We start from the raw sequence: 14,934 nt of genomic DNA on the forward strand, positions 1-14,934 counted from the left end.
AGTGGAAGCGTTCAGGTCACATAACCCAGACATAAATGGGTCAAATTCATCCTCTGCTATGCTCGGTTCATGAGCATACCCTAGATTCACTGAAATGCGAGAGAAGACTCCCTTTCCCTGTGTTTATTAAAGCTCCGTTCTGAGTTTCTCTCTTTGCTTCACACTTATGGTACTCTCTAATCTTTAATAATATCCTGAAAGGGAAAGGAACAGAGGCACATTTAGATAGCCTTTGCTTTGTGAATTAAGAACTGTTTGGGGTGTCTGTAATCAAGGCACGATTTTACGGTAAAGTATGTATTCAAATGTGTAAGACCGAAATATAAAAGCTGCACCACAGTGTACTGTGTAACTGTTCTGCATTTTTAAGATCTGCAGTTTTCTACGCATCTTGGATTCTTTTCATTTCTTTTAATTGGATGTCTTCTTGGATTTCTTACTCGCCCGCTCGATTTGTAATATGCGCATCAAACCTCCCCACTGAATAAAACAGCTTCATGTGCCACAGCATTCCACAGTAAATAAGGTTTGCACCATGTATTATGCAACCCCGAATGAAATATTTAAGTGTTGGCTCCAATGTGAGGAATTTAATGAAACCTGAAAAAGAAATGCATGCAGAAAATGTCAGCAATTCAAAGCATGTAGGCAGTATGAATAAAACAATGCGGAGCTCAGTAAAAATAATCTGAAGTCGTAATTCCCTTTATATCCCGAGCAGTGCATTCTGACACGGTGGCTGTGCAGAAGAAAATGAGAAATGCCAAACTTTACCCACCTCATTGCTGTTACTGCTACTCCTGCTTCAGTAGCTTTAAGATTCTCCTGACATCTGATTGTCTTGCATCTAACATTAAGAGGATTTCTCTGCTGGCCACGAGACACGAACTGTGTCACAGGCACAGATCCCTAGCCACCGCACCACCCCATATATTATAGATGGTACTACGGTGCTGAGCTCACCCTGGTGCAGTTCAGCAATGTGAGAGGAAGGGCAGTAACGCAATGGATAACGCAGATCAGAAGATTGTAGGTTCATCTCCTGCTTGACTCGTGTTGCTTTTAAACCTATCAGGCTCCTCAGTAATAAATGTCCTCTGTGTAAGTGAACTGCACCTGAGAGCTATAGAACCACACATTGGGTCAATTGCAACAAACTTTCGAAAGGAGCAGACAGCTGCGGACTAGTTAACACGGTTCTATCTAGAGATCATCTCCAGCTCTGAGCTCAATTGCAACGAAAAACCACGTGGAACAAACCTGGAGAGCAGCTGAATTTATGCTCAGGTTTCAGCACTGTTGTTTTTTTCTAATCAACACTAACTGCAGGGGTTCTGAATCAAAACCTTTCAATTATTCTGATCAATGTGTTAATATGTAGGTCATAATTGTTATTTTTTCTGTCTCGTTCAAGTATATAACTGGAAATCGATATTTTAATTTAGTTATTTCCAACTCTACAACGGCATATATTTTAAAATATTGCAGATCTGGGTAAGTTTGCTCTCAAAAGCAGGAAACTTAGAACAGGACTTAACTTCCACATTCAATTTATTGGTGATTCTTTGCTACGTACTGAACCTTTTTATTTGTATCTTGAACAGAGAGAGCTATAAAGGGGCCTGAATCAAGTGTTCAGAATTATGCGGATCAGAAAATTGTAGATCTGACTCCTGCCTGGCTTGTCAATCGGGCTCCTCAGTAATAAATGTCCTTTATGTAAGGGAACTGCACCTGACAGCTATAGAACCACACATTGGGTCAATTGGAACAAACTTTTGAATGGAGCACAGAGCTGCGGACTAGTTAACCAGGTGTTAACCATACTGTCTGGAGATCATCTCCAGCTCTGAGCTCAATTGCAATGAAAAACCGTGCGGAACAAAGCTGGAGAGCAGCTGAACTTGTGCTCAGGTTGCAGCACTGTTGTTTTTCTAATTAACACTAACTGCAGGGGTTCAGAATCAAAGCTTTTTAATTATTCTGGTCAGTATGTTAATATGTAGGATATGAAGTATGTGGGTATATGTAATATCATAATCATTTTTTTTTGTCTGTTCAAGTATATAACTGGATATTGTCGATAATTTAGTTATTTCCAATTAATTATTCCATATATTTTAAAATATTGCAGATCTGGGTAAGTTTGCTCACAAAAGCAAGAAACTTAGAACGGGACTTATACAAAGAGACTTTGTTTATGTTTTTTTTCTTATACTACATTGACCAGATGGTGTGCTTAAGTCTTCCATAAAACGTCCATAGAAGAGAAGGGTTTTGCTGCATTAACTTCTGGGTTATGGGCCCAGCACGCGTCAGATGCGCCACTCTGCTGTGTGATGAGAGTGTCAACACAACTGTTCTTTCTATGCCTTCTAAAAGTACACCTGAGATGAAAAGTTGCAATGGTAAAAGATGCCACATTAAGCACTTGGTGTTCTTTAGTACAGATCTTCACACTGTGCTCTACATAGACATGCCTTCAAGATCGCTGAGAAACAGAGCTCCTGCTTTCCGACACTACTGATTCTTTAATCGTAAATCATCAATTCTTCAACAAGAATCGGCGAATCGAAACCCAAACACATATTCACATCGGTGTCCTAGTCTAATAACATTATGATGTAAGCATTAAAGAATCTGTGTGGTCTTGTGTTATTTTTCTTACCATAAGAACCATAAAATTGTTTCCCAACTTGTCGGGATCGCAGGGAGTAAGTTCAGATTAATCCATTGGGATTGTACTGGATTTGATTGAGATTTTGAAATGTTCCTTGCAAAGTTATTCGAAGTTGCTTGAACTTTTAATAAAAAGGTGATCTGAAACTTCTTAGCTTAAAATCTCTAATGTTGCTGTCACTAAACTTGGACGTGATGATCCAAAGTTGTGTAGTGTGATTTTATTCTTCAAGAATTCTCTCTGTGTGAGCCTTTACTGTGACATGAGATTTCGTTTACATTATCTACATGGAGTATGTATGAGTACACATGATTATGAGTAAATATAGTGAAATATAAACATATCAAATGCAGATGAACACGAAATCAAGAAAATCACATTAAAATCTCATGGTAAACCAAGGTTTGAGTTTTACAACTTCAAGTACAACAATTTCATTACAAAAAGAGCAGGATGAAGACATTAAACACAAAACAGACACATTAAAATACAGAATCAGGTATTTAAATTGCCACCTGGGCAGAAATGTTACTGGGTGTTAACAGGTGAGAACAGTCCTGTGACTCACCATTCATTCTGACAATGGAGCAGCAGGAGGTGAAACTCTGGACAGAAACTGCAGACAATGGAGCAGCAGGAGGTGAGACTGCAGACAAGGTGAAAAAGAGAGTGAATGAGACAGGAGCAGGTAAAGGTTTATTCCATAGTGAAAAGAAAAGAGACACAATGTTTTGGCTTTGGTGCCTCCTTCATGTATGAGGGACAGCTGATAAATCAAACAAAAGAACAAAAGACGGGAGTGGAGAGGAGACGAGCAGGAGAGAAAGAGCTTCAGCACTCAGGTGGTGTGAAGTCAATGAGACGGAGCTGGAGAGCTGTTCTCACACTGACAATACCAGCTAACAGCTCTGACCTCTCAGTCACTCTGCTCCTCTGGATAACTGAGACAATGAGTTTACAAGTGCTCTTTCTGTCAGAATGCTGCTGGTTTGTCAGAGAGCTGCAAAATGTTAAATGTGGACAAAAAATGCTTCATTCAAATCACAGTCTTTTAGGGACTTTTTTTTCTTATTCTATCAACATTGCAGTCTTTTTTCTGAAAAATGAAACAAAGGATTACTATAAATTATAGAAATCATAAATTATAATAAAACCAACCTTTATTATGAATAGAGATATAAAACTATCTATTGTAATCAGAAATATAATTTGTCTAACTAATTACATGCCATAAAGCCCATAGAACTAATGGATGCACAGAACATGTAGAATGGTGTACTTAGATTATCAGAAGGCTTTTGACCTACTTTCCATTTCACATTTTCTGTTTAAAAAATGATTTTCAATACCTGATCTCTTGGATGTCTTGGAGATATCAAACCAATTGGCAACAGGAATTGTTCACATTACCGTCTATTAGCAGACATTGTTTAGATATGAATCCATTACATTAAAAGTTTGATCCCGTTATTTCAATACACGTTTAAGTACTGTTATTTATTTCAATACAGGCGAAGGATCTGGAAATATATGAAAATACAACATATATATATTTGTATGTGTATATATATATAGATGTGTATATTTTATGTACATATATTTGTAAACAATGCTACATTATTTTTCATTGTATATTCAACAAGATACAACATACTGAAAGTCCTTCACGTGAAGTGCATAGCAACAATCACTAAGGAAGTGCGTCATGTGGCAGGATGTAGGAGGAGTGATCGCTCAGTTCCTGTTCCTGCTTCAAGTATGAATTCAAACCCTTGCAATCATATAGACCCGTAGGTGCGTAGGAGTCTTAGTGTTTGTCATTTCAGTATCCGCATAGCACTCTCTCTGTATTTGTGATCAACTTTGGTTAAATATGACAATTTTACTGTTCAATCTGGAAACTGAGCTTCACGTTTTCATGGAGGTTTTGCTCAAATCGATCGTGTATGAAGTTTCACGAGTGTTTCGAAGCAGGATGTCTGACTCTGAGGATGAGATTGAAAACAAACTCCACAGCATCTCCCAGATACTGGTAAGACGGGCCGTGTTTAAAATCACACAGTGTGTGGAGGAGAGTGTTGGGAGTGAAATGGCGCAGCTGAAGAAGGAAAACGAGAGCCTGAAGTGGAGATTGCAGCTGTGGGAGAAGGAGTCGGGAGCAGGAGGAGATCAGGGTACCCAGACGCTTCCCTGTGAAGTCCCTGCAGGAATAAAGGAAGAAATGGACACGAAACTGCAGCTCTCAGGTCAGTGGGGTGACTTGTATGTAGTCAGGGTGTGTGTGAGTTTAAAAACAGTGTCTTTAACTTCCTCACTGGTGAGAATATAGTGCAGAGACGCAGAGTGAAGTGGGAAAGACTTGCGTGATGTAACAACGGGATTCTTAACTGGAAACTGAACTGTTTTGTCCGGTTACAGTGTTTCACTGAATCAGATAATAATACAACGTAATTAAGAAAGAAGACTTATGTGTATATATATATATTGTTTTTACGTTTTATTGGTTTATATTATTATATGTATGCTAATGATTGTGTATACAAAATAATTTTAATTGGTTTAAGTATTGCAGTCCTCCAGGGCCTGTGTCTGTATTAACTAATCTCAATGCAGTCTTAATGTACTGTAGTGTCCAGTCAGTGTGTGTAATTAACCTCCCTCTCTCTCAGTGCAGTGTTAATGTACTGGAGTGTCCAGTCAGTGTGTTTGGATCAACCCCTCTCTTTCTTTCAGTGCACTGTTAGTGTAAATGTAATGTACTTGTGATATTATTACAGTAGACTTACTTTTTCATGGTAGTTAGGTTTCTAACATAGCTTGTATTTATAAAATCGCCTATAATCAGAACACCCCTTTATACCCACTTATTCCCCTCTGCTTAAACAACCCAAATCGATTGGGAGTGTACTAGTACATGCATGTATGTAGTTTAACGTATAATAAAAAGTGTGATACAGCTTAACTTCTCTTGACTTGCCTTTCCTCTTTGTACTTGTCATATCGATGGTGATGCTGCATGATAACTAGTGACTAGTTCCCAAAGAGGAACTCAGCTGCATGGTGTATAAGAGTTGAATTTTTTATGTTTCCCACATTCTTTACATTTTTATTTACAGTATTTGAATTTTTTTGTTCACCACTAAATGGCTATACATGAATTTGTGTAAAAATGTTATGTAAAGTACTTGTCTGCTGTATTTTTAATCCCTTTTCACGTTATCTGTGTTAAAAGAGATTAAATGTGTTTGAATCTTTGATGTATATCAAGTTTGGAAAATGAGTTTTTAAAACTTAAATTACATGCTACTAAATAATATCTTTGCTATCTCAAGTTTAAAATGTAAGCTACTTTTTCCGTGGATAGTACTTCCTTTTGAGCGCTACTCTAAGCTCGTATTAAAGTTCAGGGCTAAATACTAGATCACATGGCCTCAGCTATCATTATTATGCTGATTATACTCAAATATACATCCATACCAAACCTGACACTGATGTAGCTGTCTCTTTTCTATCTAATTACATCTCTGACATAAAAACTAGGATGACTGAAAATTTCCTTTATCTAAACTGTGACAAGACTGAAGTCATGCTTATTGGAACCCCCCCATCAACTTTGTAAAGCCAGTCCTGTAACCCTATCTGTAGATGGTTCTGTACTTGAGCTTCAGTCTAAATTGGAAAAACTTGGGGATGATATTTGACTCAGGCTTGACATTTGACCAACATGTGCAACATATTGTCAAAACAAACTTCTTTCTTTCGCCTCAGAAATATTGCTCAACTACACCCTATATTATCGTTAACTGGCTGAAAAGTTTTTTCTTCTTCCAAATCGACCACTATAACGCTCTGCTCTCTGGGGTTTCTAAATCCACATTGAACAAACTCCAGTAAATTTGGCAGCCAGAATCCTGACCAGGTCTAGTACAAGTGTTCACATTACTCATTATGTGAGTCTAGTACAAGTGTTCACATTACTCCTATCCTGGAGTCCTTGCACTGGCTTCCTGTTAAGTTTCGTGTCAACTTAAAATTCCTCCTGCTCACCTATAAGGCTCTGCTTGGCTTGGCACCTCAGTACCTGTCTGAGTTATTATCGCTCTACTCCCCACCTCACAGCCATCTCTCTTCTGTTTCTGGTCTCCTATCTTTCCCCCAGTCCGTCTACACTCTATGAATGAAAGGCCCTTCTGTTATGCCCTAAACTCTGGAACTCTATCCCCAAGGATATCAGAGAGTCACCTTCTCTAAACTCCTTTAAATCCAGACTCAAAACTTTCTTCTTTAGAAGAGCCTTTATTTACCTGTTCTTTACCCATCTGCTCCTACTGTATTTTGTACCACAATCTGCTGTCTCCTCAAACAGTGTATTCCCATCATGCTTATATTGTGGTTTTTTTGTTGTTGTTGTTGGCATTATGTAGAGCACTTTGAGAAGTTATTATTATTATTATTATTATTATTATTATTATTATTATTATTATTATAAAGGTCTTGTTTTCTTGTCCTGTGTTTACAGGCTCAGAGGCCAGTGCTCTCCCTGATGCTGGGGAAAGGGCTCCTCTTGAACAGCAGCACAGTGAGGAGGAGTGGGGCTCCAATCTGATGCAGGAGACAGAGCTCACTGTTGCAGAAGGGAAAGAGACACTCAGTGAGCAGCACACAGAGAGCAGACAGAGTGTCGAGGATCTGGACTCTGTGCCCATGATGAAGATAGAACCTGAGTGTGAGACACCTGGACTCTTAATATTAACGGAGAAGATTAATCATCTGGATACCAAGAATATTGCAGAACATTGTAATGAACTTTACTGCATCACTGTACATGAACTCAAAGAAGAACTGAGTAAGTTTAATGTTACAGAGCAGGACATGGAGCCCCAGTTGATTCACACTGCTGACCAGCACACTGAAGGACACGATGGAGAAAACAAATCTCAGTTTCAGCACACAGAGCAAGACCATTCCATGGAGCATTTGCAGAATAAGAGACCACAGCACGATCAGAGGATGAGGAAGAATCACTCAAGGCCTTGCTCAGAAGGAGTGGACAAACTGCCATTATGGCACAGGGAGGAGCAGCGTTTCTGTCAGTCTAGCAAATCAAAACCCGACCAGCACCTTCAAACAGGAGAGAGACCTTTCAGCTGCAGTCAGTGTGGGAAGAGTTTTAGTCACTCATACCTCTTAAAAAGACACCAGCACATTCACACAGGAGAGAGACCATTCAGCTGCAGTCAGTGTGGGAAGAGTTTTAGTCATTTGCACCTCTTAAAACGACATCAGCACATTCACACAGGAGAGAGACCATTCAGCTGCAGTCACTGTGGGAAGAGTTTTAGTCAGTCAAGTACCTTAAAAACCCACCAGCGCATTCACACAGGAGAGAGACCATTCAGCTGCAGTCAGTGTGGTAGGAGTTTTAGTCAGTCAGGTCACTTAAAAACACATCAGCGTATTCATGCAGGAGAGAGACCATTCAGCTGCAGTCAGTGTGGTAGGAGTTTTAGTCAGTCAGGTCACTTAAAAACACACCAGCATATTCACACAGGAGAGAGACCATTCAGCTGCAGTCAGAGTGGGAAGAGTTTTAATGACTGAATCACCTGAAGAGCTCACCAGCGCATAAAATAAGATCCCTTTATTGGCCATATACAATTTCTTGTATTAGGTATTTGTCTTTTCACAACATGCTCACCATGAGGCCTGCAGATAGGGAGAGAAGCTTGGTGTCAGAGCACAGGATCAGCTCTTTGTACAGCATGCCTGGAGCAATCAGGATTAAGGGCTTTGTTCAGGGGTCCAACAGAGTAGTCTTCCTCTGTCAATTGAGGAATTTGAACTGGCAGTCTTCCACCCACAGACATAGATCCTTAACCACAGAGCCACCAGACTACCCTTAATTTCACAGGAGGGATACCTTTCAGCTGCAGTCAGTGTGGAAAGGGTTTTAGTGATTCAAATACCTTAAAAGCCAACCAGCATACTCACACAGGAGACCTTCAGAATCCACCAATGCAGTCACACAGGAGCGAGTTAGTTCATTAAGCTACAGTTAGTATGGGAAAACACACCAATTTAGTCACCAGTTTTCCACTGAAATCACTATTCGTTGAAGTAGGTAGCTGCGTTAGCATGTGACATTCGTTAAAGCTTCCACAGCTGACACATTGTGTTTTTTTTCTTCACTTTTCAGCATAGAATAAACCTTTACTTGTTCCTAAAATGTCTATTTGTTATAGTCTCTTTGTAGTCACCAACTTTTGATTTAGTCTAGTCAACTAAATTTTGACTGTTATTACCCTTACTTATGGTTGATTAGAACAGAATTAGTTTTAATCATGCCATTGACTTTATGTGTATAATAAAATGTATAAAGTTTTTAGTTTTATTCAGTTTTAAAATGAATTAAGTCTAAATTGATTTCTTTATTTCTGTTTGGTCTTGGAATGTTAAGTTTAGTCCTGTTTAATTTCCAATTAAGACTGTTCTCATTGGATAGGCTTGTAATTGTGTGACAGCTTTTAACTTACATTTTACATTTTGAGCAAGAAATGTGTATAAAACAGATTAGGTTCCTTAACTGTAACTCTTAAGAAAAAAAGTCCCACATCTGATTAAAATCTACCAAAAAGCTCAAAGTCTTTGTTGCACAATCTACATTTTATTTACCCCCAGAGAGAATAAATATCAAATACAAGAAATATGTATGCAATAATGGATAAATAATGAGGAAACAGAGATATTATATGAATCTCTCTTAATAAGAAAATCTATTTTGGCACCATTACTAATCCATATTTTTATGTTTTTTAACAGTTTTTTTTCAATGCAATTTTTTTTAAACCAGACAGGACCCGCAATATATATACACTTTAACAGCCACTAAATGCAATTAAACATTATTAAACATTATTTTCTCATGACCTCGTACGAATATGATTTGCAGTTCCTGCATAGCCAGACCTTTTGGTCATCCCTACCTTAGTGAGCATCTTTGCTTTTCTCTCAAATACAACATTCACTCCACAAAGAAGATAGATTATAAAAGTTCATAGGAGTGAAGTGATTCCTCCTGGTTTCTCGTACAAATATATCTTGACCACCACAGAACAGATACCCATGTAGCTGATTCAAGATTCAACGCCTCACATCTTCGGCACATTCTTTGTTCTTTGGAGATTGTTATGATCAATAATGAACTTGTTTGGGGAAAAAAAATAATCAGATACATTGGTAGATGTTCTAAAAGCATTTAGGAGTTTTTGAAATAGCCATCAGAAAATGACAGAAAAGGAAAATTATGTACGCTTTCTCACACTGCATGAAAGATTGAAATCTGATGGGAGAAAAGCTAACAGTCTCCTTGTCGGGAAATGGAACCCCGGTCTCCCATGAGATATATGGGGATGGTCACAACTATATGAACAAGGGGTGCTTGCATGCTGCTAGAAGCCATTTCCTCTTATGGCTATTATTATTTTTTCGGGTTTCGGCTTTTATTTTCATTTTTTCCAGATTACTACAAGAAAACGGGTTTCCATCCGTACCATTCTCACTCCTCCTCTTCTATTGTCACAGCTCCTCCTCGTGCACTACCAACACCTATGGAGATGGTTCTTTCAGTTTTACTAATTAGGTTTTCAAAGGCTGGAAGTTAGAAGAGCGGAGGTTGTGAGGTGGGAGGAGGGCAATAATAGCTCAAACTGGTACTGAGGTGCCAAGCCATGCAGAGCCTTATAGCTGAGCATGAGAATTTTGAAGTCAACATGAAGCAAGAGCAAGGACTACAGGACAGGAGTAATGCAATTACTTGCTTGACCAGGTCTGGTGCTAATTCCTCCCTTGTGTCCTCGGGTTCATTTTCGATTGTTGACTCTGAAGAAGTCCTCTATTTGACTTGATCAACGCCAATCCCTAGAGGATTTCAAAAGGTTGAATCAAAATGACACGGGATGTTGGTGGGACTTGAACCCACAATTTGTAAATTGTAGAATTGTAGAAACATTTTATCATTCCGTACTTTCCTCTGCAGTCAGGCCAGTTCCACTTGAACTACGCTCAAAAATGGAGATTGATTTGAAAACACGAGAGTAAAGGGACACTGCACATCTGCACATCACGTCCGAGTTTAAGGACAGTAACATCAGAGATTGGAAGCTAGGGAGTTTCAGGTCTGTTTTTTATTATAGGATCAACAAAGTCTGAATACCTTTGCAAGAAGTATTTCAGAATCCCAGTCAAATCCAGTACGATTGCTGCACAGATCTGCATTCTACAATTAGAATACTGCGTATCTCCTTCTTAAGAATCACTTCTTTTGTTATCGCTGCCTCCAGGCGATGTAAACCAGATTCAGAAAAAAATAATTTGAACAACAATAATAATCACATTTGAGCGTGTTTTACTCCTCCTCTTCTTGCAATTTGTACTCAAAGGTTTATAGTTTTTTGTTCTGAATTTTAAAAACATTTTAGCCTTGATTGGAAGCTGTTCACTTGAAGGTGCGGTGGTCAAGTGGTAAGGCGTTGATCTCATAAACTGAAGTTGATGGGTTCAAACCCTCTCCGTGCCTGTTTTGTTTACCAAGACTTTACTTAATCTATATTGTCAATTGTCTTGCAATGTAGAAATCTCTGTAATAAGAAGAAAAGAACTATCAGTAGTTGTTAATAATCCTTCGACAAAGTAGTGGGCGCATTCAATACACCAGCCTCCACTGTTTGTCAGGATGGCTGAGTGGTCTTAGGTGCCAGACTCAAGGACTCAATCGTGTAGTGACAGTTTTATGTTATTCACAACACGGATTTCCCTTCATGTTTATTAAGATGTGTAATTTGTATGTTGGTTGTATGAGAACAGTTTCTTCAAAAGTCCCACCAATTAACAGTGGAGAGCTAGCCAACGTACATCTTCATGAAAACTCTCTTTAAGGTGATTACAAGTGTCTTGAACAAATCTGTTCATATTTTTAAAATAGTTTAGCTCAAGATGCAACGGGAGTATAAATGAATTCTCCCACCCTCCAATCCAAGATAAAACTCTATGTGTGAATCTTATTTTACTTGAAGTAGATGATGATGGTCATTATTGGAAATTGCCCATTGCTATCGACACAGGTACTCAGTTGTTATGTGCTGTAATTCGATAAATGCAAAGCATTTGTATTCCCTCCAATTATCAATAAGGTCAATAATGTTTTAAGCATTACATGCCCTTTTTTCCCTAGATGATGTTCATGTTGGATCAGTGAGAAAGGCATGCCTGGTTGTGCTTCAACCAGCACCTTACTATCATTTTAGTCCCCACCTGACTGCACTAAGCAATTGTACCACAGAGACTCCAACAGGTCAGTTTTCTCCATTTACAGTTTTTGGGGAAAAAAATAATCTGCATTAAGATTGTATTTCAAATTTCACAAAATTGTAATTATTTCTTGAAAAATGCTGTTTCAGAAAGAAACTGAGTAGACGTGAATTGCCCAGTCAGTAGAATATCGAACTTTTCATCTTAGGGTCCCTATTCAGGGGGCTGATTTTCTTGCAACTACTTATTCCATGCTGAAACAAAAACGAGAAACAATGTTTCAGCAGTGGAGTCTTCTTTGGGTGTGATACAGAATAAACCTTTACTTGTTTCTTTCAAATTAATTTAAACCTCCTCTCCAGCACCTAAACTCGTCAGTTGCTTTCAGTAGCTAAAGACACAGACCACACTGCTCCAGGTGAGGTTTGAATTCACAACCTCAGCATAACTCTGCTGTGTACTGCTGTATAAGTACCACATGCTGATCGATTGCGCCACTGAAGCTGTATAACTCCCTCTCCTCATACAGACTGCAGCTGCAGAAACACATGGTGAAAACATGGTTTCGATTGTGGATCCATCGCCACATGGGGGAAAGGGACAGTAAAATAGCAAGGAAAATACAAGAGAAGAACTGAAAGAATTGTGCTCACGGCAAAGTAGGAAGGAAAGAGGTGCCAGGATACATAAAACAGCTCAGCGTATAATTTGTAACGATGATATATATTTTTTTAACTAAGCAGCCTTAATGGCAACACAATGTTAGGAGTTCGGCTTTTCTTATTCTGCAGAACCAGCGGTATTGGAATATACTGATCCGCATAAGAAGCGCTTTCGGTTTCTGATCGATTTTATTGAGCACTGCTCTAAACTTTACATTTGCTCGTGCTAGTTTTCCCCATGAAAAAAAAGACATTTCTCTAATTACATGATTTCACTTTTTTTCTTATCAACGAGGAGAAATAAATAAAATATATAATTCATTATAAGAACCACAGGCAAGATGGCTGGTGATCTAAGGCGTTTAGGTTGCAGTTCACCCTGGAGATGTTTGTTCAAATCTCACTTCTAATAAAGAGGTCTTTCTCGTTAGAGTAGAAACGATAGAAGCCTTAAGTGGGAAAAAAAATCACAACATCTCGCATTTCACGTGTTTAATGTTAATTGTTTCAGTGGTTGCCTCGGTGATTGATGGCTCTTTTCCCTTGCAGGGTGACGGCAAACTTCTTCAGAGAGGGAGTCTCTGAATCAACAGAAACAGACTTCAAACTGAAATTTATTACTTCTTGAGTAAATTGATTACATCTCATTTATGACAGTCTTTAAAAAGCTGAGAGAAGGCTAAAACGTCAGTAGTATAGAGCGACACCTTTCATCAAACTTTTTCTCAGGCTGTACATGCATTACCTGTAATACAGCTACGAATAAAGATATTCATTAAAGTCAATAATAAATAATACTATTATTCATAAAGGCGTGCATTCATAAGATTCACCGTGAATAGTTGTGGTGTCTGGAAAGCAACTGTAGTTAAATATAGAAAAAAAGAGTTTTAGTTTTTGAGGTAATTTCAGGTAGAATGTAAGAACTAAAGTAAACTAGTCCCACAGTATAGCGTAGGGTCCTATCAATAGAAAAAAAATTGTAACCCGAAAACTACCACAAAACGAGAAGTCTTCCAGGAACCTAGGTAAATCCCTGTAGTGCTCTAACAACTATAAAAACAAACGAAAGAAATGTAGTGTGCTCTCACGAGGCACCAGTTCTGTAGGGGTTTGGGCATTTACTGGGACAATTATTAATTGTAGCAGTAAATCACAAAATTGATTCTTTTGATGGCTTTAGAATCCAACCATGCGATATAACTCAAACAACGCACACACACAGGTACTAATACACGAGGATACATTTATTAATACATAAAATATGCATATAAACCTAACAGATCTTATCGTGAGGGTTATCAGAATACAAAAGATATATATTCATTCAGTTACGAAGAGTTACCTATATCAAGAGGACATACGTTCAGTATATCATTCATTTAGACCATTTCGTAAATGAACTTGGTCACAACTTCTACACTAGATACTCAAAACAAGTACATAACTCTTAGGAATTAAATTGATATCAACTGGTTGGGATAACAATTGAATTCTCGAGCAGTAATGCAGTAAGTTGAATACTCATCCAATCTCTGGGCACAAAGAAGCAGTTGCAGGCTTGTTGCTGTCCAATCCGCGGTCCTCTTCCTGACCTGCTGGGACCCACAGTCATCTTTTCTCCTGTGCACAAACTCTTGCTAGTTTCAGCCAAAACTAACTAGCGGGTCAGTGAGCATCAGCAGCGCACCGTCGCAAGCTGCACAGCACAGCCTGGCACGGAGCCAGAGAGCGCGGATTGGACAGCAACAAGCCTGCAACTATTTCTTTGTGCCTGCAGGAGATCTGAATCCCCAAAGATTGGATGAGTATTCAACTTCACTGCATTACTGTGTGTTCACCCAGACACAGCCGCTGGGAGGTCTGTCCGTCTCACCCCTGGCCCTCCTGCTGCTGGGGGCTCTGCTCTTCGTGGTGCTGGCCCTGTTAGTGGTGTCCTGGTGCTGCCTGAGGGAGAAGGAGGCAGGAGATGAACAGGGATGACAAGTTGTGCTGTTGGGCTCATACAGGCTTTAACACATTAAAGTCCCTGAGTTTCCCATCAGGAGGTGTTAGGTCCTCAGGGTTAACCCATCTCAACAAAGAATTGTAAAGGATGCTACATCAACACTGTCAGAAAATCACTGAGAGATGAGAGAAGACACTACAGCTACACTGGGAATCTGAAGAGACTAATCTTCACACTGAGAGAGGAAAGGAGACATTACAGCTATACTGAGAATCTGAAAAGACACTGATATTCACACTGAGAGAGGAGAGGAGACACTACAGCTACACTGGGAATTT

At 39.0% G+C, this 14,934-nt stretch overlaps 1 protein-coding gene across 1 annotated transcript; it reads left to right on the top strand.

Moving 5' to 3' along the window:
* The first annotated feature begins 4,553 nt into the window (after positions 1-4,553).
* Positions 4,554-8,281, top strand: LOC148812185 (uncharacterized). The gene is made up of 2 exons (XM_088908634.1): positions 4,554-4,926; positions 7,200-8,281. Exons 1-2 carry the CDS (start codon positions 4,554-4,556, stop codon positions 8,279-8,281), a joined length of 1,455 nt encoding a protein of 484 aa, XP_088764760.1.
* Positions 8,282-14,934: the final 6,653 nt, after the last annotated feature.

The sequence above is a fragment of the Atractosteus spatula genome (assembly GCF_055471065.1).
Source record: "Atractosteus spatula isolate fAtrSpa1 chromosome 10 unlocalized genomic scaffold, fAtrSpa1.hap1 SUPER_10_unloc_3, whole genome shotgun sequence".
Taxonomy (NCBI): domain Eukaryota; kingdom Metazoa; phylum Chordata; class Actinopteri; order Semionotiformes; family Lepisosteidae; genus Atractosteus; species Atractosteus spatula.

Coding starts and splice junctions, on each gene's coding strand:
- LOC148812185 (XM_088908634.1), top strand. CDS start 4,554: ATGACAATTTTACTGTTCAATCTGGAAACTGAGCTTCACGTTTTCATG. Junction 4,927..7,199: donor CACGAAACTGCAGCTCTCAG/GTCAGTGGGGTG, acceptor CTGTGTTTACAG/GCTCAGAGGCCAGTGCTCTC.